Source organism: Dama dama, chromosome 22 (assembly GCF_033118175.1).
Source record: "Dama dama isolate Ldn47 chromosome 22, ASM3311817v1, whole genome shotgun sequence".
In the NCBI taxonomy this organism is placed as follows: domain Eukaryota; kingdom Metazoa; phylum Chordata; class Mammalia; order Artiodactyla; family Cervidae; genus Dama; species Dama dama.
In genome coordinates, this window is record NC_083702.1 from 4462571 (window position 1) to 4490374 (window position 27804).

At 55.8% G+C, this 27804-nt stretch overlaps 1 protein-coding gene across 2 annotated transcripts in view; it reads right to left on the bottom strand.

The window, feature by feature from the left end:
- Positions 1 to 26383, bottom strand: part of FBLN1 (fibulin 1) — an 82236-nt gene extending 55853 nt beyond the window's left edge. For both annotated transcript variants that reach the window (XM_061124341.1, XM_061124342.1), the window contains exons 1-4: positions 26229 to 26383; positions 12967 to 13072; positions 7859 to 7994; positions 5386 to 5557 (exon numbers count right to left, since the gene is read on the bottom strand). In XM_061124341.1, the coding sequence (XP_060980324.1) occupies positions 5386 to 5557; positions 7859 to 7994; positions 12967 to 13072; positions 26229 to 26307 (493 nt within the window). In that variant the 5' untranslated portion in view covers positions 26308 to 26383. The remainder of the gene's footprint in view (positions 1 to 5385; positions 5558 to 7858; positions 7995 to 12966; positions 13073 to 26228) is intronic.
- Between the last annotated feature and the right edge of the window lie 1421 nt (positions 26384 to 27804).

Consider the following 27804-nt stretch of genomic DNA (forward strand, 5'->3'; position numbering starts at 1 on the left):
CCGTCAGAGTCCTTTTCAATGAGTCAGCTTTTCACATCAGGTGGCCAAAGTATTGGATCTTCAATTTTAGCATCAGTCCTTCCAATGAATATTCTGGACTGATTTCCTTTAGGATTGACTGGTTTGATCTCCTTGCAGTCCAAGAGACTCTCAAAAGTTTTCCCCAGCACCACAGTTCGAAGGCATCAATTCTTCTTTGTCGCATGACCCTTATTCCTAGGGTTTGCCCTTTTCTCCTTCATTCAGGTGGATTTATTCGCCAGCTGTACTGTCACAGCTAAATTTTATATTTATAATCACTGCAACTTGAGGATATATTGCTGCTGCTAAGTCACTTCAGTCGTGTCCGACTCTGTGCGACCCCACAGACGGCAGCCCACCAGGCTCCCCCGTCCCTGGGATTCTCCAGGCAAGAACACTGGAGTGGGTTGCCATTTCCTTCTCCAATGCATGAATGTGAAAAGTGAAAGTGAAGTCGCTCAGTCGTGTCCGACTCTTCGCGACCCCATGGACTACAGCCTACCAGGCTCCTCTGTCCATGAGATTTTCCAGGCAAGAGTACTGGAGTGGGTTGCCATTGCCTTCTCCGCCAGGGCCCAAATTTAAAAGGGTGGTATTGCACTGGCAGTTCTGACATAAAGGAAATGCGTTAGCCCTTTTAACTTGGGTGGATACACCCAGGAATCCCTAGACAATTTGAAAACCAAGCCCCCTGCTAAGGAGGACCCTCCACAAGATGGAATGACAGTGACCACAACTCCAGCGCAATTCAGCAGCCATCACATTACAAGGCTAGGTGGGAAAGCACAAATCTAGGGTCTCCTCAGTGCAGCTGCGCCTACAGGGGAGAAGCGAAGAGAGACAGAAAAAAGACTGAAAGGAAATGTGACCCAGAGGAAACGGTGTCCATCTCTGTGTTGACTTCCTCTTCCTTCTACCTTCCCATGTCTTCTAAAACACATACATGTGAGAGCATGATACACCCTCACTGGAAAAACAGACCTCAGTAAAAAGACACACATTAGTAATTCTGCAGTAAATTTCAATGTAACATAATTTATAGACACTAACTATGCAAAAGACACAGGAAGGCTTCCCTTGTAGCTCAGACGGTAAAGAATCTGCCTGCAATGCGGGAGACCTGGATTTGATCCCTGGTTCGGAAAGACACCTGGAGAAGGAAATGGCAATCCACTCCAGTATTCTTGCCTGGAGAATCCCATGGACAGAGGAGCCTGGCGGGCTACAGTCCATGGTGTCGCAAGAGTTGGACGCGACTGAGCAACTGATACTTTCACTTTCACATAAAAATATGGGAAGGGCCCCTAAATAATTCAAAGAACTTTTCAGCTGGGAAGAAACTAAGCAAAAGACCTTTAGGGTGTGAGTCATCTCTAGGCTGGGAGGCTGGGAGCACCTTTGCTCAGAACGGTTAATTTGGGTGCAACTAGAGATGATCATTAATGGCAGAAGGAGAAGAGGAACTAAAGAGCTGCTTGATGAAGGTGAAAGAGGACAGTGGAAAAGATGGCTTAAAACTCAATACTCAAAAAACAAAGATCATGGCATCCGGTCCCATCACTTCATGACAAATAGATGGGGAAAATGTGGAAACAGTGTCAGATTTCATTTTTTGGAGGGGCTCCAAAATCAATGCAGATGGTGACTGCTTGCTCCTTGGAAATATAGTTATGAAAAACCTAGACAAATGTATTAAAAAGCGAGACATCACTTTGCCAACAAAGGTCCATATAGTCAAAATAATGATTTTTCCAGTAGTCATGTATGGATGTGAGAGCCGGAGTACAAAGAAGACTGAGCGCTGAAGAACCGATTCTTTCAAACTGTGGTGCTGGAGAAGACTCTTGAGAGTCCCTTGGACTGCAAGATCAAACCAGCCAACCCTAAAGGAAATCAGTCCTGAATATTCATTGGAAGGACTGATGCTGAAGCTGAAGCTCCAATACTTTGGCCACCTGATGCAAAGAGCTGACTCATCTGAAAAGACCCTGATGCTGGCAAAGATTGAGGGCAGGAGAAGGGGGCGACAGAGGATGAGATGGGTGGATGGCATCACCGACTCAAAGGACATGAGTTTGAGCAAACTCTGGGAGTTGGTGATGGACAAAGAAGCCTGGCATGCTGCCGTCCGCGGGGCTGCAAAAAGTCAGACACGACTGAGTGACTGAACGAGAGATGATCACAGCGCTTCCCTGTTGGGTGTGGTAAAGAACTGATATCCCTGAGTCAGGAAGATCCCCTGGAGAAGGAAATGGCAACCCACTTCAGTATTCTTGCCTGGAAAATCCTGTGGGCAGAGGAGCCTGGCAGGCTACAAGAGAGTCGGACACGACTTCACGACTAAACAAGAGATGATCACACGAAGTGGAGTGAGTCAGAAAGAGAAAGACAAATACCACATGATATCACTTACATGTGGAATCTAAAATATGCCACAAATGAGCTGTCTATGAAACAGAAACAGTCCCACAAACAGAGAACGGACCAGGGGTGGCCACAGGAGAGGGTCTTGTGAGCAATGGACTGGAGGTTGAGGTTAGCAGATGAAAGCTCTTACAAACAGAACGAACAAACAACAGGGTCCCACTGGACAGCCCAGGGAACTATATTCCATACCCTGTGATAAGCCATAATGGAAAAGAATACGAAGAAGAAAGTCCATATACGCATAACAGAATCACTTTGCAGTACAGCAGAATTTAATACAACACTGTAAATCAACTATACTAGAAGTTAAAAAAAAAGAGAGAGGAAAAAAGAATGTTTGATTTGGGGACCCTTCATTCACTTGGCATTACATCCTGGCAAAGCCCAAGTCCCTGCCACGTCCAGGCACAGGCCAGGGTGATCGGAACCACCCTCCAGAGGATTCACGGTGACAAGGCCAGGGGGATTTGTGAGAGACTACTACCTGGGTGATAAAGTCATTAAGATTTCCATAACATTCTTTGGGAGCTAGTATGCTGGGCAAAGAATGCTAGAAGAGGAATCTGGAATCCAAGCTTCTTGCAGCTTCAGTCGCCCAATCTGTAGAATGGGCATAACCAAGATACACCCCAGCACAGTTCTACCCAAAAGAACAGCGCTCTTTCCCCCATCTGAGATAACTTATACTTCAATATAACAGCAACAATATTGAAGATAACAATACTTTGATAACTCAAAATACAGCTCATTAGAAAAAGGTTAAGAAAACAGACACAAATCCCAACTTTATATTTAGATTAAACAGATGTGTGTGTGTGTGAGAGTGTTAGTCTCTCACATGGGGTCTCACACTGCGACCCCATGGTCTGCAGCCCGCCTGGCTTGTCTGTCCATGGGATTTTCCAGGCAAGAATACTGGAGTGGGTTGCCATTTCCTTCTCCAGGGGATCTTCCCAACCCAAAGATAGAACCTGGGTCCCCTGCATTGCAGGACAATTCTTTAGCATCTGAGCCACCAGGGACACCCAGATATGGGTTACTCTGTATCAGATGCTTAGAGAAGTTTCTAAAAGGCTTACTGTCCATTTCTGTAGGTATTTAACCTCAGGCCGGCACTGGTCTGCGGGCCCCCCATGTGGCCCCGTGGTAGCACACAGTAGGCCCACAGTAAACGTCAGCGGAAGACAGGAAGGCAGGTCTGTGTCTGAGCGAGGAGGGAACACAGGGAAGTCCTCACAGAGACACTGAGGAAAGTCTGGAGCAAGAAATGAAGCAGATGAAAGATGAGGGAGAAATAAGACGTCTGGAGCAACAGAAAAGCTCAGACACCATTAACGAACCAAGATATAAATCAACAAAAGTCCTCCCCGGAGACACAGGAGAAAGTCTCCACCAGGGTGAAGAATCTGAGTTTGTTTAAAGTGAAAACGTCATCTCAAAAGTCAAGGAGGGAGCCAGAACGTGGTTCCAGTTCCCTTTATGACTAAGATATCTGAAGTCAGCTGCACGGCGGAGCCCTGGACTTGAGAAGTCAAAACAAAGAATGAAAGATGGGTCATCTGACCCAGGGCCCCAAAGCCACAGGAACGGATGGCCTGGCTTAGGGACCACTGGTCTGTGAGCTCTTCCTCTGACCTGCTCCCTGCCCCTTCCCCACATTGAACAGAGGGCAGACGGAGCTCAGACTGAGAAAGCAAAGGTCCCGGGCAGGCAGCAAGCTTGGGGCAGAGCAGACGCCTGAAATTTTCCAGGGCTGTTTCCATTATGGCACAGGAAACCATTGCATAAGTGGAAGAGATGATTAGACAACGGAGAAGTTTCCTGAACCGTGTAACTGAACCATGCCCCAAGGCTTCAGGATTGACGTGGCTTCAGACAAACGGAGGGTGGGGAGCTAAACTGATGGAAATACAGCTGGGAGCTGTCTTGAAGCTGCTTTGGGGGTCACTCACCCCTACACTGAATAAATATCTATGTTTGAATGCTCACAGACTGCTATTAATGAGTGGTCCCCCAGCCTCTTGTCTACATGTCATCAGCTCCAGATGGAGAGAGGGCACTGGCCAGGCATCGGAAGGCCAGAGTTCTGCCTCCGCCGTGAGTCGGCCATGTGACCTTGAATGCCAGGACCTCATCTGTGAAACACGGGTAAACAAGAGCGTGGCCAGCCACCTACGCTGCCCTAGGCGGTTGGAGGGATGAGACGAACTGTGATGGCAAACACCATATACCCCTTCTCCCATTTCATCCCAGCAACCTGAGAAAGTGGGACTGTAGGCGTCCCCATCTCACAGATGAGGAAACTGAGACCTGGATCCATCAGTTTGCCCCAAATACATCAGGACAGGGACATGCACACAGATTCGTCAGATCCCAGATTCCAAGCCCTTGGTTTCACTCCAGGACAGTGAGAAACATGAACCTGCTCTGACAACCAGAACCAGTCTCTGCAGAGTTAAGGCAATGGTCAACGTGCAAGCCCACACCACCCGTGATGGTCAGCTTTAGGGGTCAGCTTGGTGGGGCTACGGTGCTCAGATATTTCATCCAGCACTAGTCTGGACACAGCTGGGATGGTATTTTTTAGATGAGATTGACCCTTAAATCAGCAGACTTTGAGTAAAGCAGACTGCCCTCCATCAAGTGGGTGGGCCCCATCCAATCAGATGAAGGCCTTAAGAGAAGGACTGGCCTCCTCCAAGCAAGAAGGAGCTCTGCAAGCAGAGGGCCTTCAGACTTGAGCTGGAAGATCAGTGCTCCCCTGGGCATCTGGCCTGCGTACACAGCCTGCAGGCTTCAGACCTGCCAGCTCCCCCAGCTGTGTGAGCCAGTGTCTTAAAATAAATCGTCTCTCCCTCCCCACATCCTATGGGTTCTGCTTCTCTAAATAACCTTGACTGACTGCCCTGCCCCAGAGGGAAGAAAAGGGGGACTTACCTGTTTCTTGGAGGTCCCCACCGTCCCCCGGGGCAAAGTCTGCCGTCTCCTGGCCCTTGACGCAGCACGCCCGGAAGACCAGCCCACACTGGTAGCCGACCATGAGGCTGTACTCACAGCTCTGGCCCTGGGCCTGGGCCGCCCGCCCCAGCAGGCAGCAGTGGCAGCACCTCTGCAAACACAGGCAGAGACTCTTGATGGAGAAGCCAGACACGCAACACAGCGGATCCCACGGACCCCTCAACCCCCACCCCCGTGGGGATTCTCCCCGGACGGGGAAGACACACGCCTGACTCGGCTGCCTCTTCTAAACGCTGGCAGGAAATAGCAAAGCCAGCTGAGCCCAAGGCTTGCTGCCCCCCGAACCTCATAGGTCCTGGTTTTGAAAGGAACCTTAAAGGGGCTGATCCCAGCACACACTCCACAACATCTGACTGACCCCCCCCCCAAATCCCAGCCGGTCCAGCAGGGCCTCCAGGAAGACGGGGACTAGGAGAGGGTCCCCCGGGGCTCCCACAAGGGGGGCTCCCTAAGGGTCCACACCCTCCGCACCCGCTGAGATTTCTCTACCACGCCTGGGACGATGAATATACACCTGTCTCTCCCTCCTCACCCCAGTCAGGGTGGTTCGGGCAGCAGGAAGAGAACCTCAAGACAGGTCAGCAGGTGGGGGACAGAGTTGCCGCTGTCACCTGCATACCCCAGTGTTCCCCAAAGTCACATCTGAAGTCCAGAAACAACATTCACCCCTGGCACATGAAAAGCTCCATTTCGGTCATCACTCTAAGAAATGCACAGAACGTTCCAAAGGTCTGGAGCAGGAGTGGGTGGTGGGGGGTAGGGGTGTGGTTTTGCCTGAGTTTCATGGAGGCCGAGGGTCTCACATCCTGCAGAAAGAGCAGGAGTCCCAGTGACCTCCTCCACCTTGTACGTCCTCAGTCATCATTCCCAGAAACACAAACGGCTCATCGGCCAAGGCGATCAGTTTCCACACCCCTTAGAATGTTCCAGGCCTTTCTCTGAAGTCTGAGGACCCAGGCAGAGCCCCCTTTCTGGGAGGCCGGCTCTAAGCATCTCAGGCCCCAGCTCCCAGGAACCCCCTTGACCAGCCCCCGCTCCCCTACCCGCCCCCCCAACCTCCTCCTATGAAAAGCCCACAAAAGCTGAGAGTGGGCAGAGGGGTGCTGGACCTCCAACTCCTCGACGGGGAATATCCCTCCATGTCCCACTCTGTGTGAAAAGACGCGCTCCAGAAGGGAGACCCACTCCCCCTCCCGGAATCCAGACCTCATTCCAATTCTCTCTCCTTGAAATTACTTCATGGGTTCCTAACGGGCAACAGGAAATCTTTCTTCCAGGGAATTCGGTTTCGTCACCTGGCACCTCCACCAGAAACCCAAATGACCAGGTTAATTAACTTTCCAAACTTGAGCTCCTCATGGTCGGGCTATTTTTCTCCCTTGGTAAGTGGTAAGGGAGGGACAGCCTGGTTTATTTGCAGTTTTCAGACCTCGGAACGTTCTCAGGAACCTCTCCACATCCAAGCAAAGATGCAGGCTTCCACAGGGACGGAGGCCGTGGGGACCTGGCCTGGGTCTGGAGTCAAGGATGCATGACATCCATTCATGGCTGACCTTCTGGACAGGGCTCCCTCTGGGCCAGATGACCCCGCTCCCAGCCTCACCTCACTGCTGATCTCAAAGGACCCTTGCTGAGAGGTCACTTTGGAGTGTGGGCCTCTCTGAACCTCAGTTTTTTCTTCTAGGGCAGTTATGGAGGTCATGCGTTCTCAGAGGCATATGTATGGGCCCATTCTGAGCTCTGACTAGCTGGGGAGAGCAGAGAAGTTTGAGGGCCTCCTGGGGGCGGAGGTGGGGATGCCTACCTTGAATTGAGGGTTCAGAAGGCCCTAAGCCCAGGTGACCCATGCGCTGACCTTGGAATCCCTATTTGAAGCCCTGGGACTGGCAGTCAGCGGTCCCCAACCTTTTCAGCACTGGGGGGCTGGTTTCATGGAAGACAGTTTTTCCACAAACTGGGGTGGAGGATGGTTTCGGGGTGATTCAAGCGCACTATGTTGATTGTGCCCTTTACATCTAATCCGATGCTGCCGCTGATCCGACAGGAGGTACTGATCCATGGTCCGGAGGTTGGGGACCCCCGCTGGCAGTCTTCAGGGCAGGGCTGGGTCACTCCATCCCCGTTTCCCCAGTGCTGGACAGGGCCTGGGTTGCAGCGCTAAGTCTGCACGCCCAGTGCAGGGGACCCGGGTTCAACCTCTGGTCAGGGAACCAGACCCCGTGTGCTGCAACTCTGGGGTGTGGCCCAGAGTTTCCTGGATACACTAGAGCTGGTGGGGAGATCTGAGTGGTCCTTCCGGCCCCCGGGGCTTTGCACACCCTGCTGTTCAGAGGGAAAGGCTGCCTGAGTGCGGGGAGCAGGGAGGAGAGCGCCCCAGGCCTCGGGTCCTCACCTTCACGAACACGGCCTCCAGGCTGGCGTTGCTGCCGCGCGGCGGGGTGCAGCCGTCCTGCTCGTTGGCCAGGTTGATGCCCGTGGTGCAGTGCAGCTCCTCCAGATGGCTGTGGCAACACTGCTCCTGAACCATCCTGTGGGCAGAGGGCGTGGGGTGTGCCAGGGGCTCGGCGGGGTGGGGGGCCTGCCAGGTGTACCCAGGGCCCGGAAGCAGCAGCCGCTCGGGGACGGCAGCCCTGTCACATCGGACAGGGCTTCCCCTTCCCCACCCCTGCCGCTCATCCACAGACACACACCGAGATACACACACAACACCCGCATACGGAAGGTGCTCGACAGTGTTTAATCAGAAAGACTGAATGCAGGGTGGTGCCTGGGAGTGGGTTCAAGAGACCAACTTCATCTCTCGAGCACTGAGCCTCATCCACAGAAAGTTCCCAGCTATCTGTAACACAAACCAGATTACGGCTGGGATTTCCCTGGTAGTCCCGTGGCTAAGACTGCGCTCTCAACGCAGGAGACAAGGGTTCAATACCTGGTCAGGGAACTAGACCCCACGTGCTGCAACTAAAGATCCCACATGCTGCAACAAGACCCGGCACAGCCAAAGGAGTTATTTTTTTTAATTAAAAACAAATTAAAAAAAACAGATGAGGGCTGGCTCGGGTCTGCACCCTCTCTTCCTTTATCAATACACATCTCCCCAGGTTCTGGAATCAGAGGAAATAGCTCCAGCGAGGCGGAGGAGGCTGCCCATGGCCAAGAGTGAGCCAGGGCCGCTGTACCCTCATCTCCTAGCCCTGCTAGGGTCTCCAGGAAGAAGGTCCTCGAGGTGGACCTGCCAGACGTGGTCCCTCAGAGACAGCTCCAGGCAGGGAGGGCAGGGAGCAAGAGGTGTGTGATCACAGGCGTGGCTCCCCCCAGACCCCGGACACTCCCGGCTCTGGGGCTGCCAACAAGGGCAGGAAGAGCTGCCAGGCCTGTGCTGGACCGGAGAGGGTGGGGCCCCGCCGGCCCCCCGCGTGGCTGGCCAGGCGGCCGTGGCCCCAGCCTCCACTCTGTGGGGCTGGAGCTCTTCACCCGGCTTCTCATGCACTTCTAGAACTGTCCATGGGCTCCAGCCTGGGTCTGCCAATACATGCAAAGATAGACTACAGGTTTACTTCCAGACCACCACGGTAAATCAAGTCACATAATTCTCCAGTTTCTTGGAGCATATAAAAGTTACGCTTGCACTGCACTGCAGCCCATGAAGTGTGTAATAGTGTTATGTCTAGAAAGCAATACATACCTTAACAAAAATCATCATTGCTAAAAAATGCTAGCCATCATCTGACAACATGGAATTACCACAAACCTTCAATTTGTTTAAAAAAAAAAAATTCCAACCTTTGAAGCACAAGAAAATGAAACATGCCTATACTCTGTTACCACACATTCACTCATGCCCTCGGTCAATTTGCAAATAACCGACATTCTACTAAATTGTTAGGGAGAGCAAACAGATGTGCGTCCAACTATCCGTTCACTCAAAGATGTTTACTGGCTGAACAGAAAAGAACATGCATTGCGGAGAAATCGGAACCTCGTGCACTGCGGGTGGGGTGTTAGACGGTGCAGTGTGGCAGTTCCGCAAAAAATTTCAAACAGAATGAGCGTCGGATCCAGTGATCCCAACTCCGGGTATAAACCCGAAAGAACAGAAAGCAGTTGACTCAGACGTTGGCGCACCTAGGTTCACGGCAGCATGATTCATAACCACCAGAAGATGGGAGCAACCCAAGTATCCATCGAGGAACAGACAAGCCAAGTGTGGTCTGTACATAAGAAGGGGCTGAATGCAGCCTCAACTAGGAAGGAAACCCAGACACGTGTTACAATGTGGAGAAACTCTGAGGACAGAGAGCTAAGTGAAAGAAGCCAGACACAAAAGGATAAATACTGTGATTCCACTTGTGTGAGGGGCCCAAAAGAGTCAAACTCATGAAGATGGAACACAGAAGGGATGGGCCGAGGCAGGGAGGGTAACAAGGAGTTTCTGCCTCAGTTTAGGAAGATGAAAAAGTTCTGGGGATGGTGGGACAGTGATGCAAATATACTAAACTGTACCCCTAAACATGGTCACGATGGTGCAATCTGTAGGAAATGGCACCCCACTCCAGTGTTCATGCCTGGAAAATTCCATGGGCAGAGGAGCTTGGAGGGTTACAGTCCATGGGGCCACAAGGAGTCAGACACCACTGAGTGCTATGTATATTTTACTGCAATTTTTAAAAAATTTGGTTGCAGCCCTACTGTGTGCCAGGCCCCATGCAGAGGCTTCAGGGATGAGAGAGGGATGCCCTGGAGGGGAAGCACAGCTTCCCACACTGGGGTCCTTCCGGGGCAGCAGTTATGAAGCTCTGCACTGGTGGGCCTGGGCCAGAGCTGGGTGTCCAGAGAGCTGGACAATCAATGGTTTAGTCGCTCAGTCGTGTCCGACTCTTTGCGACCCCATGGACTGTAGGCTGCCAGGCTTCTCCGTCCGTGGGATTTCCCAGGCAAGAATACTGGAGTGGGTTATCATTTCCTCCTCCAGGGGATCTTCCTGACCCAGGGATCGAACCCGAGTCTCCTGCATTGCAGGCAGATTTGGAGCTGCTCTCCCCTTACTGCCCTTCGACTTGGACAAGTGATCTTGCAGTCACTCGGCTGGCTTACTCGCCTCCTTCAGGCCCTGATGAGACACCCATTCTCAGCAAGGCACCCCCAGACATCTCTATCTGAAATTGTAAACCCACTCTGATCAGGAGACCCGGCCTCTTATCCCTAGGCTTTCCTTTCCAAGACACCTCGTGCCTTCTTACGAACCAGAGACATCGTCTGCTCACCCTGAGCTTAGGACAGCACCGAGGATCAATCAAGATTTGCCAAAGGAATGAAAACTTAAAACTGGAGGGCCTGGCACAATGCCACTTTGAAAGGAGAAAAACAGCACTTGAATTATTGAGTTACCAGGTGGCCGGTGGTTCTTGTTTCCTGTGCCCTTTAACCAGTAAGAGGAGCCTCTTAAACCAGCTTTGACTTCTGACCTGCTCTCTCCCTTCTCGCTCTTCATTAAAAATGATAACACTGAACTTGTGGGGACTTCCCTGGCGGCCCAGTGGGTAAGATTCTGTTCTTCCTCTGCAGGGAGCACGGGCTTGAGCCTTGGTTGGGGAACTAAGATCCTGCGAGCTGCAGCCCCCCCAAAAAAGTTTTTTTAATAAAAATGTTTTTTAAAAAAGAAAGACTAGGACAGAAACACACAGAGAGAGGAGAAGAGATGAGGATGTGGGGAGCAGGTGGCATCTCCAGGCCCAGGAGAGAGGCCTCAGGAGGAACTAGGACCTCAGACGCCTGTCTTCAGACTGTGAGACAGTAAATGTCTGTGGTTTAAGCCGCCTGGGCAGAGGTGTCTGTGCTGGTGGCCTGAGCAGACAAGTACACTCCTCTGCCTAGGGCGGTGGTCCCAGCTGCTTCCCTCCCCTTGGTCATTATCACTGTCCTGCTTTAACGTTTGGGGAAACTGAGGGTCCAAGCTGGCTCAGGTCACACAGTCTGAAAGCCAGCCCGATGGGTCCCCAGGGCCCGTCTGCCTCTCTGGGCCCAGTCTGTAAACAGAATGTTTGGCGCTCACCGGCCAGCTTCGCCCCAAACTGCCAGCCACCCTCTGACATTTCTGGTGCGAAGCCTCACGCCGCAGTCTCAGCTCTCACTCATCAGACGCGCCGTAAATCCTCCCGGCACAGTCTCCCACTCAGTCCAGACAATCCGAGTGCCCTGTTCTCTCCATCTTTTGTTTGGTCTATGATGCTTTTGACTTTTCAAGAATTTCCTCAATGGAGCTTTACATACTCCGTCACTGCTGGCAGGCAGCAGCCTCTCAATGCTCGATGCCAACACAAATGCAAGACTCCAGAATGAGGCGGACGAGCCTCCCCTGCACATTCTTTCTGTCTGTGGCAGCTCTCCACCCAGAACCCCCAAGTCAAAGCTGCTCTGGCTCAGATCAGGGGCAGAGAGCATGAACGGATGGCATGTGATGGAACGTGTTCATACCCTTGCCTCCCGATCTCTGCTCCCCAGGGAAGCAGATCTGGGTCCAAGTCCTAATGCCCCCAGCTGAGCACTCTGGGGAAAGGTCAGTTTTCTCATCTGTAAAATGGGTCAGTAACGGAGCTAAACAAGATGCTGGGCAGCACAAATGCCCAGCACAAAGTAGGTGCTTCCTAAAGACTTGCTATTATTTTCGTATTATTTTGACAGTGATGCTCAACATGACATATCTTTATCATTTATTCTAAGCTTGCAGTCGGGTGCTCAGTCACCTCAGTAGTGTCTGACTCTTTGCCACCCCGTGGACTGTAGCCCGCCAGGCTCCTCTGTTCATGGGGATTCTCCAGGCAAGAATACTGGAGTGGGCTGCCATTTCCTTCCCTAGGTGATCTTCCCAATCCAGTGATCAAACCTGGGTCTCCTGCACTGCAGGCATTTTCTGTACCACTGAGCCACCAGGGAAGCCCATTCTAAGCTTACGTCCTCCCAAACCTTTGAAAGAGCTTGAGTTAATTTAGAGAGAGAGGAATAAACATAGTTGATCCAGACATTGGCTATTGCATAAGGTGGACAATGGCCTAGGAGAACTTATGCTCTGGGACTGGTTCGTCTGTGTGTCGGGGTCTGAAAGCGGCCCGTGCTTTTATTGGCAAAGCACTTCCAGTGCTTTGAGATCACATGACTTCCCCCGTCCCCAGTAACCACCCCCTTTCTGGGTGACTTGGTCACAGTGCCCAGCTGTGGCAGCGGAGGCTGCAAACCCAGGTCTTCTTGCGTGCAGCCTGGCGAAACATCAGGATGCCCTGATGATGCCAGGGAGGCACGGGAAGGGTGAGCAGAGACATGTACGGGGACCATGGGGGCACAGAGTGGGGAGGGAGGCAGGGGTCAGCAGCCCATGCACCACCCCCCCACCCACAGCCTGGTCCTGGTGCCTAGGCTCCCCCTGGGGGTCTGCCACCCACTCTCCCTTCCTCCCCTGCTTTTGTCTAGAGGGACGCTCTTCTGGTGAAGCGCTGGCAGACGTACCTGCATTCCTTGGATTCCGAGGCATAGGGCAGCGAGCAGTCCCTGTGTTCAGTGGCCATTCGATGTCCGTCTGCACAGCAAGCCTCCATGGGGACGTCTGCGCCCGCTGTGCGGGGAGGATAACAGGGTGACAGGAGGCAGGTGACTCACCACCACCCCCAGGGCCCCTGGGATGGGCAGCCTCCCTTGGGTGGCCGAGGGCACCCCCCTCCCGGCCGCACCATCTGGACGCCGCCTCACAGCATCCCGGGCTGATGCTGAAGCATCCTTCAGTCACCCGACAAGCACGTCCTGAAAACTCCACTGGGGCTGGGGCTAGGAGACCCAGGAGCGTGCTCCTCCTGAAAAGGCCTGAGACCTCAACCACGATCTTCCCAAAACCGTTCTGTCGGGGCTGTGGCTCAGCACCCAGGATCCCTGCTCCGGGGCCAGAGGCTGGGGACGCAGACAGCCTGGTGGTCAGGGTGTCCAGGACACGACCGACCCCACTCCTGCGGGGGTCACTAAAGACAAAGTGCAGAATGGAGGCGGCCTGGAGCACCCCCCAAACTGGGACAACCAAAGAAGGCTTCCCCGGAGAGTAGAAAGTGAACACCACCCAGGGGGAGGGTACCGCGGGAGCAGAGCCCAGAGGAGGGAACGGATACCCGGGGGCTGCAAATGCAGCCAGCCGGCTCCAGGGAGAAGCAAGGAGCCTGCATTTCTGAGACCCACCTGCGCTCTCGTTTAATTGTCATTGCCACTTGCTAGGGCATCAGAACTGAAGCTGGTGACAGTTTCTGCCCCAGACTTGTCACAGATTTGCCTCTGCTTACAAAGAGGAAAGATGGCCGCTGGCACACCGACGCCCTCGCGGCTGCACTGGGCACCCAGCCCTCCATCCGCAGCCCAGGCTGCCCCCTGACGGGCCCCCCGGCTCACGGAAGGACAGGACCCCATGGTTACCAAAGGGAGGAGCCGCCAGGCACCAAGGTGCCCTCAGCCCCAGTTCCTCCCATGGCCAGGAGGGGGCGAGAGGGGCAACAGCCTCTGCACCCGGACGGAAGGTCACCTCTGGACCGGCCATTTCAAAATTGGACTTTAGGAACATGCTTTCTCATGGCTGGCTTTTGTGCACCCCATGGGATAAATCCCACCAGGCTTGGCAGCGTTTCCTGGCACCAATGGCCTTGGGTGTTCTGTTTGAGCCCACCGTCCTTCAAAGGCCCAGCCCTCGAGGTGGCCCCAGAAGAGAGGGCCATTCCTGGACTCAGCTCAAGGCCAGTGTGTCCAGTAACACCGGCTGTGACGACCTGCCCACAGTTACCTCGAGCACCTCTGGGGACAAACTATGCCTGGAGCCCCGAGGCAGCAAGTGGTCACCCCCAGAAGATCCAGTGGGCATGGTCCATGCTGGCGTGAAGAGCCAGAGCCTGGATAGGACATTTCTTTTTAAATTATTTTTTATTAATTTACTTTTTAACACTGAAAGCATTTTGCATTGAGGTATAGTCAATTAACAATGTTGTGGTAGTTTCAAGCGAACGGCAAAGAAACTCAGCCATGCATAAACACGTATCCATTCTCCCCCAAATCCTTCTCCCATCCAGGCTGGCACATAACATTGAGCAGAGTTCCATGTGCTACGCAATGTCTTTGTTAATATCCATCTTAAATACAGCAGTGTGTACATGACCTTCCTAAAGTCCCTAACTATCCCTTACCCCTGGCAACCATAAATCGATTTTCTAAGTCTGTGAGTCTCTTCCCGCTTTGCAAGTTCATTTGTATCATTTCTTTTTAGATTCCACATACAAGGGATGTCCCATGGCATTTCTCCTCCTCTGTCTGCCTTACTTCCCTCAGGATGACCATCTCCAGGTCCATCCACGTTGCTGCAAATGGACCGGCCACCTCCCGAGCAGGAGAAGGAAGGGCCTCGCCAAGTCCCCTACCGGTGACCCCAGGATCCCCATCCCAGGGCCGGGGAGCGCTGAGCAGAAGATCCACCCGCCCAACCTTGGGCTGGCAGTGGGAGCCCCCGGGGGGCTGATTAAGGGCGAGGGGGCTGATTAAATGTCACCCCAGAGCAAAGCCTGCCAGCCCACTGCCACCCGGCCACCCGGCCCCTCCCCACCACAGCTCTCCCCGTCCATGCTCCCCCCCATTGCCGTTTGGTGACTGTGGGGGACACCGTGGGCTGGGGCCCAGATAGTAATAAAATGAGTGTCACTGGCTTCTCAAATGAGAGGTCCCCCACGAGCGGGAGACTTCTGGTTGCATGGATGACCTCCAGGGATCCCACTCCTTCCTTCCTTCATTTTTGCTCCAACTGATTTTAAGAAAAGCATTCACGAAACACCAGACCTGAGCCGTCCTAGACACGATGCCCGTGGTTCACTCGCAGGACGACTGTGACCAGCCACGTGGCCGGACGCTGAGGCTGATATCCCCTGTGCTGTCCCCCTGCAGCCCAGCCCCAGCGGGCCCCACTTAGCTTTCCCGCCTGCGGCCTTGCCCCTTGGGGCTCTCATAGCCCCTCCAGCCCTGGCCCACCCCACCCCCCTCCCATCCAGTCTCTCCCCGCCTCCTGCAGCCCGCCTGCCAGCAGCCCAGCCTGGAGCAAACTCTCCATCGACATGTGTCTGCCTCACCCTCCCACCCACGCAGAGCTGGGCCTGCTTCTCGTCCCGGACCTCAGCTCAAAGCTGGCCCTTTGCAGTGACAGGGTTGAGCAGGAAGAGAGTCAGCTTTGGAGCCGAACAAGGCTTGGGATCAGATCCCAGGTTCAGTGCTTGCTTGCTCTGTGACCCTCCCTGGGCAGGACGCTTCCCCTCTCTGAGCCACAGCTTCCTCGGCGGCAAAATGGGGGCTCACGACACCTTTGCAGAGTGGCTGAGGAGACGGGTAGAGCTTATAAAGTTCCGAGCACACAGGGGGTTCCAGTAAACAGTGGCTGCACGACACGTGAAAGGAACAAAGGAAATCTGCTTGCCGTTGCCCGTGAGGAATGGGGGCGCCGTGGCCCCCTCCTGGGGTGCAGAACGGCTGGGGTACCAGTGGCAGCTCCTACGCCTCCCTCAACTCCGAGAAAGGCGAGCATGAGGAAAGCTCAGACTCCCGCAGCTGGCTCAGCAGGGCAAGAACTTTGTGCCCCAAGCTGCAGAAACATTTGGAAATGATTCCCGCTGGGGAGCCCTGAGCACTTTGAAGCTTATTCTCAGTAGAACAATAAAATGTGAAGTCCTTCCCTCAATCCAGAAACTTGGAATGCCCCCAGAATGCTTCAAGCCGCCCTAGAGCTGGAACTCCCAGTGACTGAGGTCAGCACACCCTCCTCGGTGGGAGGTGACCCCCCAAATACTCCCCCATCAGAGGGGTCACAGGGAGCCCACGGCGAGGCGGGATGGTGACTCGGCAGAGGTCAGAGCAGACAGAACACTGCCGTCTTCCTCGTAACAGCCCTACACGGGAGGCTCCCCTTGGAGACAGCCCTCCAACCCCCCACCCCTCACCCCTTAAATTCCTGCTTATGCCACCGTGCCAGGACACGTAGCTTCGCCTCCAGCCCACTCCCCCTCTCTGGACGTCTACACCACTTGATATTTCACTACAGGAACAAATAGCTCTGGATTGAACATCTTCTCCACCTGTCCACCTTGTCTTCAGATTCCAAAGGTCCCCAACTTGGCTACTCCACTGAAACCAGGTTGAGTGCGACACGCTATCTTTCTTTGTGTCCTGTTGACATCGGTTATGTATGCATCCTTGGGTCAAAATTACTTTGGGTAACTTTCCCATGATTGTTGTTCTGGGGAGCCGAGCACCCAACATTAAACAAAAACCCTTCTTTCAAACTGTTACTGTTGCTTTCTGGAGGTGATGGGAGAACTCCCTGCCAGCATCATTTCTCCCAACCACACTCGGCAGGGACTCAGCACCATCGGCAGGAGGGGAAAGAGGGACGGAATTCTAGGCCGTGGCCCTACTTGTCACAGGGCACAGGGGTAGGCCGGGCGGGAGGCAAGAAGAGAACCGAGGTGTCAACCCCACCTGATGCTACACCTCACCAGTACCAAGGGTTTCTGCAGCAGCCGATGGCATCTGGCCCACCAGCAGACCCTGAAACCATCTCCCAAAGGGAATAAAATGGAAGAGACCTCAGGCACAGCCTCCGTGTCTGAGCCGCCTTCCTAAACCATGCCATGAGAGCAACCTGGAGCGACAAGGCCATCACCACTATTTTGGTCCCCAAGACTGGGAGCAATGCCACTCACTCACACCCAGCATGTGCTAACTGGTCACTCAACGCCCGTCCTGGGCAGGAAGCGCTTTTTAGAGAGAAGTGGAGCTTCGGGCAAGTCTGGAATCTTTTCCCTCGGGTTACTTCCCTCTCTAAGAAGAAACCTCAGCAAAGCACTGTTTTCATCTCCGGTCCGTGTGATCTGACTGTGTGGATGAGACTCACAAAGACGGAAGCCTGAGACCATGTCCTTTCAAACTCTGGGGCATCAGAATGCCCTTCACACACATGGAATGCTGAGATATGAGATGGTGGTTGGTTAGCTCTCTACTTGGTTTTATTTTAACCCCCTCATTGGGGAAAATGAAGAGTTAAAGCAAGGCTCGCAGCCCAGCTGCCCCACAGCACAGCCTGAAGCCGCAGCAGAGAGCTGGAGGGGGTCCCCGTGGGGTGCAGGACCCGCATAACTGGGAAGCCTGAGCTGCCATGAGATGCCAACGGGAAATTCCAACCAGACCGAACCATGCCAGACTCAGTCCATCCCCACCCCCTGCAGGGCGCCCCCCCCCAAGCCTGGGGAGCCAGCAACACCCCTCTTAGGACTCTTCCGTGCGCCAGGCTCCCTCTGAGCCGGGAGTGTGGGCTCCAGAATCAGGACTCTGTCTTCAAGGAGATGACAACCCAGGGAGATGCCAGGAGACTGTTCCCGGGTGTGTCCCAGCGCCTCTGCATCCCCCTGTGGCCAAGCACGAGGACTGACCCATCTCCCTCCTCGAGGCCCCCAGCCTCCCCGAGAGGAAGCAGGGGGCGCTGAGGCTGCTCTTATGGATCCAGTCCTGTCCCCAGCATTAGAACAGCTGGTGCCCACACACCCCTGGACAGCAGCCCCCAGCAGAGAGACGGGGTCTCGGATAGAGAACCAGCTGAAAGGAGGCAGCGAGAGACAGGACCAGAAGGCACACCCCTGAGAAGGGGAAGAGAAGTCCATTCCACGCCACTCCCTCCAGGCAGCTCATGTGATCTCCTGGACCAACCCCCGAGGACGTGCGGGCCACCCTCCTTCTGCCCCCATCTCTCCAGCATCTCCCCCTGCAGGACCCAGCTCCTCTGCTTCCCCCTCACCTCTCAGAACACATGTGCACACCTGGCAAGTCTCTTCTGCACCCGGCTTTTGGAAACTGAAGCTCTGCCAGGCTGGGGGGTTCCGGGTCCACTCCTCTGCTCGGACTAGTTCATTCACACCCGTTCAAAGGCCCTCTCCTCCAGGAAGTCCTCCAGAACCAACGCCCCCCCCTCCCCCAACACACACACCCATGCACACACGCAAACACGGGGCAGCGGCCTTTCCTTTCATGGTCTCTTTGCTCCCCTAACTTCCCAGCGCTTTGGCACAAATAATTAACTGTGTGTGTTCCGGTGCCATGAGGGCTGGACGGAAGACTCATTCTGCCCCTGGCCCCGTGGCTGTCCCAGAGCCAGGAAGTGTCCAGGAAGACACGGCCAGATGAATGATCTCGTGTGATCTGAGCAACTCTGGACACAGGGGATGGAAAGAGATGCAGCCCGTTGCCCAAGGCCAGGGGACAAACAGGCAGCATTCGAATCCGGCTGTGACTCTAAAGCTGACACCCACCCACCGTAAAACCAGAAACGGTGGCTTCTGCCTGAAGCTGGACTTAGAAAAATGGCAGACTTTTCAAGTGGAAAGACAAGTGAGGCAGTTCGTTCAGCGTCCTGCTTTCGAAACACGACGAGAGAGCCAAGCTGCCCATGTTCAAATCCTGGTGCTGCCACGAAGCAGCTGTGTGTCCACAGCCACCCTGCCTGGCCTCTCTGTGCCCGAGGTGGGGGCCGTCATACCAATGATGGAAAAGGTGCAGCGGGTTTCGGAGAGAAGGCTCACATCAAAACGAGACACACATGTAGGTTAACAAAACTTCCAGGACTTTTCACTCCGGCAGGCAACACAAGTCAGAAGGAAAAATGGGTTCAAAACAAATACAGGCTCATAAAAAAAGAAAAGAAAAATACTGGTTCAAGCCGTTAGCACAAAGACACTCTGAGAGCTGGCCTCTAAAAGCCAGCCCTGGCAGCCTCCTAGCTGCCACCCCGGGCCCTGGGGACGCCCCTGAGGAGGGGTCCTCTCTGCTCTTCCCTCCTCAAACTGCCGGGAGGGCTCAGTGCCTCCGGCCCTTGTTCCCTCTTCTTCCATCCCCGCCTCCCTGGGTGGTCTCGTCCAGCCTCACCTTCGGGCCGAGACTCCCTCATTTCTGTCTGTCCAGACTCCACCCGGACGTCTAACAGGAGACCTAAGATGTCCACTCGGGACTCCGAGGCCCACCCCCGTCCTGCTTCTCCGCCTCAGTAATTAGCAGTCATCCTGCCTCCGGAGGCTGAGGCCAAAATAACTGGGTCAGCCTGAATGATTCCAGCTCCCTCACCGTCCACATCAAGTCCTCAGCAAGTCCTAAGTCCTGTCCACTCAACCTCCCCAACTCTCTAGATCTGTCTGCTTCTCCCCAGCCCCCAGGCCACCACCCTCTCCAGGGCATCCCTCACCCTGGACCCTGCAGGAGCCTCACCCCCACCCCCCGGCTTATTCAGCCTCCCTTCTGGTCTCCCTGCGATCCATCCACCATCCATCAACAGAGGGGCTGCTGGAAACGTGAGGCAAGGGATGTCACTCCCCTGCTTAAGAGCCTCCGGCCCCGGGGCATTTGGGATAAAATCCACAGTCCGCAGCATGGCTTTTAAGGCCCTGCACAAACTGCCGTGGCCCCCCCACCTCCCCTCCCGTCACTCCATCCCGTGGTCCCTCTGACACACCGGGCCCCACCTGGAGGCCTGTGTACGCCTTCCGTCCCCTTTGCCCAAACGCTCCTCCCCAGGTCTTTTCACAGACGGCTCCCTGCCGCTGACGTCTGAGTTCCAGGATCACCGCGCCCCCACCACCCACCTGAGAACCACCGGAGTCCCGCAGTCACGTGTTACAGTCACCGTGGCAGAGGGCCCCACGGGACTTCCTGTGAGCGCATCTGTTTCTGTGTTTACTCTCAAGGGCGTATAGTGGCTTCAGGGGTGTCCCCTAGAAAAGACACATCCGTGTCCTGACGCCTGGAACCTAAGAATGTGGGCTTATTTGGAATGAGGGTCCTTGCAGCTATAACTAAGGATCTCCCAGTGACGTCATCCTGGATTATCTGGGTGAGTCCTAAGTCCCAGGACAAATGTCCCTAGAGGCGCACAGAGGAGACGGCCACAGAAAGACGGGGGCAGAGGCTGGAGGCTCACCCCCTTGGCTCTGGGCCCCTGGTGTGGGGAAGGAGTGACCAGGGGCCCGTGCCCATGGGATCCCCCAGGAAGTCAGGGACGGAGCCGGGTGGGAATCTGGTTTCCTGGCCCTGGCCAGGCTGGCACGTCTGCGGTGGGACAAGCACTGGGGGCTCTGGCTGCTCAGAGGGGGCTCCTAAGCCCCTCCCCAGGGGGCGGGGAGGGGGGCCTGACTCAGGCCGCAGCTGAGGGAGAGAAGGACCAAGTCGGGCCCCGGGCTGGATGGCCCGACCAGCACTGCACAGGCTCATCCACCGATCCGCTCTCCCCTCCTGTCAAGCCAGCCGTGAGCCCCTCAGGGGCCCCGGTTGCCGTCTCCTCCCTAGCACGCCGCCCCCCGCCTCCACCATGGAAAACACCTGTCCTTTGTAACGAGCCCCTCGGCTGCACAGTGAAACCGAGCAGGGCCTTAAGTTCGTCCCTCCCCTCCACGTCCTCTGCCTGCCTCCGCTCTGTGGAAAACTTGAGTCAAAGACGTTTAATCAGAGAAATGAGGAACCCAGAAGCAAAGGGAAACAGTCAGAGGAGACCAAAGAATAACAATGTCGTCAGTGGGCACAGTCGAGGACCGCTGGTTCTTTCTCAAGGACTACAGATAATACTCTGAGCCATGTCCTGTGAGCTGTCTTACAGATACTGAAGCCCCAGGTGGAAGAAGTTAACTGCACGATGACCAGACTGTACCCATGACAGAAGCTGCCACGATTTCGAGAACTGGCCTCAAAGAAATGGGAACAGATGGACCCCAGAACTGAAGATTAAGTGAACCTGAAACAAGCAAGATGACGCCGGTCAGACCACCGGTGAGCAATCTGAAGATGACGCTCAGAGCTGACTGTGCTGTTTCTGCGTGTAGCCTGCCCCGCCCCCCACGTCTGTCTATAAAAGCTCTTGCCCACAGTTTGCCAGTGGAGGGGGGGAGTTGGCCTTTGGACAGATAGATGTCTGCCCTCCCCCTGCCCAGTTGCGGGCACCTAAAATAAAGCAAACTTTCCTTTCCACCAACCCGCCCTGTTTACTGGCTTTTGGGTGGCGAGCAGCCGGATCCCACACTCTTTCGGTAACAGGAGCGCTCAATTATGGGACTGAAGGGTCCGTCCAGTCGAGTGGTAAGGCACACGGAGTCCCGTGTCCTCCACTGATGACGAACATTGTTGTGAGCAAGGACTGATTGCCGGGACCGGCTCTGAAATGCCAGAGCTCAGAGGGTTTTCATGCTAATGGGCTGAGCCAGTATTTTTTTTTTTGAACCTGTTCTTCCTTTTGGGTCAAGTCACCTGTTGGAGTAACTGCTCTGTTGCTCAATCTCTAAGTCATGTCTGACTCTTTGCGACCCCCATGGACGGTAGCCCACCAGGTTTCCTTTGTCCGTGGGGATCTCCAGGCAAGAACACTGGAGTGGGTTGCCATTTCCTTCTCCTAGGGGATCTTCCCGACCCAGGGATCGAACCTGCGTCTCCAGCATCGGCAAGTGGATTCTTTACCGCTGAGCCCCCTGGGAACCCAGCAGTAAAATGGGAATAACAGTTGTACCTACTTCATGGGGTTGTTGACAGCGCTAAATCAGTGACTAAATGTAAAAGACTTCAATTATAATAAGTTCCTAGAGCAGAGAGCTTTCCTTCCACATTTAAGGAAACAGAGCAGAAAGCGTGTGGGAGTCAGTCAGGCTCTCTCGGGTCACTTTCGGGTCCAGTCTCCTAACCCTGGTGGAGTGCCCGCTCCCACCCCTGGGTGGGCTGGCGTAGGACACTCCTGATAACATGCAGGCAGCTGGCTCCCTCCCGCCCCAGCCTCTTGTCAGGACCAGCCTTGGGGGTTAAAGGCGGTGACCAGCGGAAAGAGTGACGGCCGCAGGGCACAGCCTCCAGTCCAGCCCTGCCTGCTGCAAGCTGGATAACCAGGGACACACGACTTGCCCTCAGCGCCACACTCTCTCAGCACTAAGCTCCCCTCCAGGCTGAAGGGTCTCTGATCCCAGGAGTTGACCTAATAGGTTCCCACCCACCTCGTTTCATCTGAAACCATTACAAGGAAACTGGAACCATGTGAAACCTGCACAAGCATTTATTAATGAAATTGTTATGATCTGATGTTTTGCAAAAGAAAAACCTTTTATTGTGTGAGATATACTGGCAAAATACTCGTGCACCCTATTAGAATTGTTTTCCTGCAAAGTTGCTCCACCCACCGCATCCACTGCTCACAGAGCACCCCCTTCAGAGGAATGGCAGAGGCTGTCTGGATGGTGTTGGGGAGGAGGCTCCTGAGGAAGCTCCCCAAGCACGAGGTGGGGGCAGAACTCCTGGAAGCCCCACGTTCTCACTCGCTTTCTCAACCTTTGTCCATGGTGACCCTCCCCACCCTCCATCTGCTCCTTCACATCCCAGTTTGCATGCCACTTCCTCCAGGAAGTCTTCCCTGACTCACTCCCAGCTGGAGTTGGTCTGGAACCATCTACTTTTCAGGATCTCCCGGAAATTACGCCCCATGAGCAGAAGGCTCCGGTCTCTTCCTCTCTGCCATATCCCCAGGACCTAGAACAGTGTCTGGCACAGAGCTGGCCCTCAGCGGATACCTCACGTATAGATGATCAAACGCCTAAGGAGGCCAGCTGAGCCACTTTGCATGATCTTTACCAATACGGCTTTGGCACCTGAGAGCTGCCTCCCTCCCAGCTCCTGGCTGGGGACATGCAGTCTCAGTAGTGCAGTCTTGGGGAAAAGGACACTGTCCTACTCTAGGAAGGGGACAACACATATAACAAGTAATAATGACAGAGCTCCCACGACAGGTATCCTACGGTCTTGCCCTCAATCCTCCTGTGTGCTTAGTCGTGTCCGACTCTTTGCAACCCCACGGACTGCAGTCCGCCAGGCTCCTCTGTCCACAGGATTTCCCAGGCATGAATATTGGAGCAGGTTGCCATTTCCCTCTCCAGGGCATCTTCCCAACCCAGCAATCGAACCGGTGTCTCCTGCTTTGCAGGCGGATTCTGTACCAGTGAGCCACCTGGGAAGCCCCCTCAATCCTCAAAGAGACCTAAAAAGTCGGTTTCTGTTATGTCCATTTTACAAATGAGAAACCAGGTCATCCCGTGGTTCTTTTCTGAGGGACGACAGGCAAAGCTGTTGTCAGTTCCACAAATGAGCTCTCCTAGAAGTCTGCTAGGTGCCAAAGGGGAGTGAGCCACCCTCCTCCCCCACCACCATCAGGGCTCAAATGCACCCAAGGTGGGGTGGCCCCGGGCAGTGCTGGAGGGGGCGTAACCTGGAGCTGTGGCCCCCCAGAAGAGGCCCTGGCACCACCCCCCAAGACACCCTGAGTCTCATTCTCCTGCAGCCCCCCTCAGCCTGTCCAGCCCCTGCCACCCGACTGGGAGACTTCCGGAGCAGCCGCGGCGCAGCCGCGTGTTTTCAGGCCAAGTCCTCCCTCCCCTTTGTTCTCCTCCCAGCGACGTTCTCTGTGATCAGTCGGAGAGGCTGCCCGGTTGGAGCCAAGAAAGTCTTGGAGAAAACACAACCGTCTTTCCCAACACCCTCCCTCCTCCTCTCTTACTCCCTCCCACCCTGGCTCTTAGGAAAGCCCAACGGGACAGACAAAAGGATGCAGGACAGACCGGCGGTTCCCACTCCGCCCCCGTGGCTCAGAAGTGCAGCACCCCTCTGCCTTCCTGTGGCCTGGTCACTAAGTGAGTTCCGAAGGTTAGCTAAAAGGCTCACCATCAAGGCCTTTTCCGCGACCCTTTTAAACTGCACATTTCCTCTGGGACCCCCTCAGCTCTATGGGGGTGGGTGGGGACAGTGTCACTCTCGGCCTTACAAGGCTTCGGGAAACTTTACAGCGTCTGAGTTTGCAGGTACAGAAAGGAACCTGGCAGATCTCTCCCCTTCTCTCACCCCAAACCATACCAAACTTGTTGAAATTCAAGAGAGGGACCTCCCCAAAGATACAGGCATTCTCATCAGTGGGCAAAGGAGAGAGGCTTCTTTACCCGCCTCAAGTGAGGACCCACTCTAGGAAGAAGACGGCAGTAAACCATCAGTCAGGGCTGGGGAGCCATCCCAGCCTAGCATGCCTCGGCACTCCTTCAAAGCTGGACTCTGCCAGCCTGCAGGGGACCCTTCTCACACAGGAGGTGGGATAGCGGTGGAGGGTCTGGGGACTCGGCCTCAGCAAAGCCCAACTAGACCTTCTCTCTGCGACTCAGTTTCCTTGTGTGTTAGACACAGGAGGTGCCGGGCCCCCCTGGGCTTTTGATCCAGCCCGCTGTCCCCTGAATTCCCTTCCGCCCCTGCCTGCCTGACCAGCTCCCGCTCAAGCACCCACTCCTCCAAGAAGCCTCCCATCAACCCCCGGGCCCGGATGGCTCTCACTGCCAGTACTGAGCCCCGTTCCTCCACCCACGACATGTCCCGGGCACAGGCCCGCGCCCGGAACAGACAGGGCTCCGTGAAGGTCTACGGCAAAGGGGGCCAGGGAGCCAAGAAACCTCTGCAGAGCGCAGAGCCCTCCCCGCCCCCACCCCCAGCCTCCCAGGGACCCCTGAATCCCAGTAAGGTATTAGCTGGGACAAGTGACCTTTGACAGAGGAAGGGGAGTGGTCACCAGAGAGTTTAAAAGCAGCTCAACTAAGCCAGAGATAAAGAACCGGAGATGCCGAGGGTGGTCGGAGCCCTAATCTGAGCCTGGCCCCAGGAGGGCTGGCCTAGCTAATGACTGACGAGCAACTGGGGTCAGTGGAAAGGTCAGAGGTCATGGCTGGGATTGGCAGGGCCTTGTGGTCACCCCTGAGGAGCGAGGCCTTGAGGATTAAGGGAGAAAGGATGAGCTGGGTGCTCACCATTCCAGCGCTGTCAGTCCCAGGGCTGGGGGCTCTGCTGGTGGAGACCCCCCTGCACCCCCTTGCCACCAGGCGGTTGGGTTTGGAGGTGGCCCGACCCTGGCCGCACTGAATATGGAGGCTGGCAGCACCTCCGTCTTGGGGTCCTCAGTGTCCCAGGAGGGCAGACAGCGATCTCCCCACACACAGCTGTGACCCTGAACACCTCCAGACTACACCCTTCCTCTCTGTGGCCTTCACCAGCGCCCCCTACTCCATGACGGGTGCTGTGTCTTGAGCAATTTACCCATCCCCACCCCCCAGTCTGTTTTCCCATCAGAAAGCTGGGTACCACAGCCCCTGCATAAGGGTGGAGGTGGGAGGAGTGAGAACAGGTATGCCAAGGGCGCTCCAGGGGCAAGGGGCAGCCACGGGTGTGGGGATGGGGGTGGGGGAGGGGGAAGGGTGGGGGTGGGGCGGCGACCTTGGCCACCACCAGCCTTTCCCTCTCCCAGCCGGCACTTTGGCCCCGGCGGGTGGATGGGCGCTAGGGTGGGCAGGGTTTGGAAGTGAGAGGACCTGCGGGAGAATGTGTTTGGAGGCATCCGTCTCTAAAACAAGTCCCCAAGTCAGCGGAGGTGATCAGGATGGAAACCAGGAGGCGGGTAGTTGTGGGGTGGCGAGGGGAGCGCCACCGGGCAGCTCAGACGCCCCAGGACCGCCGACGGGGGCGCAGCTCCGGGCTTGCGTCCCCAGGCGCCGGCAGTCCCAAAAGTCCCACGGGGCGCGGGGTCCCCAGGGGTCGGGGGTGGGGGTGGGGGAGTCACTCAAGCGGGGGCCGTGGACTCGGGGCTCCCCCTCCCTCCCGACGCCCCCCTGCGCCCCTACCTCGGGCCGCCAGCAGCGAGAGGCCGCCGAGCAGCAGCAGCGGCAGCGGGACCCGGCGCGACGGGGCGGCGCGCTCCATGGGCAGCGGGCGGACAAAGGCGCGGGGCGCGGCTCTCGGCTTCGGGCAGCGCGGGCTCCAAGCTCCGGCCGAGCCTCCGCAGCCAACGCTGGGCCCCGGCCGCGCGGTTCAATTATCCCGCCCCGGAGGAGGGCGCGGGGAGGGCGCGGCGGGGGCGGGGCCGCGGGGCGCCCGCTCCCCTCCCCCGGCCGCTCCCCGCCGGAGACCTCCGGGCCCCCTCCCTCCTGGGGTGCCCTCCCTCCTGGCACCCATCCTCGAAGGGCGCGCAGGCCCACGGCCGGGGCGGGGACAGGGACCCCAAACTTCTGCCCGGTGTGGGGGCCTGGGAAAGGGGGGGCGCGATAGGCGGGAAGCACCCCACCCCCACCCCCGCCCACACCCCCACCCGCCCTGCGCGAGTGAAACCCGATCCCCTCCGCACCCATCGGCCCGAGTGGCGGGCTGGGTATCTAAGGTTAGCTCCGCCCGGCTCCACCAAAAGGGCGGGTTGGGGGAGCGCCCCCAGAGAGGGGGGCGGCCCCATGCAGCGAGGGGTCCCCAGGATCGGAGGCGCCTTTTGAGGGAAAATAAGGGCGGTCCATTCGGGGAGCCCCCTGCGGGACTCGGCCCCCGAATGTTGCCCGGAACCCACAGTCTGCTGGTTTCCCTCCCCCTCCCTCCTGCGCGGGGGGTCGTCAGGGGCTCTGCAGGTCGGTGGTCGACCTCAGGTGTGCCCGAGACTGCCACCTGGCTCTGCCCTCAGGGGACCGCCCGTCAGGCTCACTCCACCAGCATCCCAACGCCCGTGGAGGGTGAAGAATCCGGGACACCCAAGCTCTGGGGAGAAAGAGATTCCTTTTTGCCCATGAGGAAGCAGCCTTTGAGCTGGGCCTGCAAAAGCCACTCCGTGTAGGAAATTCATGGCTGCAACCAGTCGGTGGTTACTGAGGATGAATTAGTCTGCTGAACCCAGAAATAGAATTATTTCAAAGAATAAGAAAAACAAAGATGTGCAGGTGGAGATGGGAGCAGGGGGATGAGACCCACAGGGACACCCTTAGCCAAATGTCGGGGTTCCCTGACCCAGGAGTCGCACTCGGTTTTATACCAGGCAGAAAGGCATATGCTGTCCTGGGCACTGAGACAAAATCATGGGCCAGAGTGCCCATTGCCTGGCAGTTCAGGACAGCTTCCAACAGGGAAGGGCCGAGCTCAGCCGCAGCGGAATGCAGGCACTGGGCAGTCAGTGTGGAGCACTATGCAGCCCTGAAAACCAGCGCTTGACAACCTGGGCAGCTACTGGAAGGTTCTCAGACAAGAGCCACTGTGGAGCCAGTTGCTGAAGAACATTTCCTGCAAGATGCCATGAAGACAGGAACAAGTTACAAGTCAGGAGAGTGATGGGTTAGGGACCAGAGGGGGTCTGAGGTGGCTTTTAGGAAGAGGGGCTGGTTGGGATGTTTTTTTTTTTTTTTTAATCTCTGCGTTGGTTTCAAGGTAGGGTTCAGTGTGTGAGTT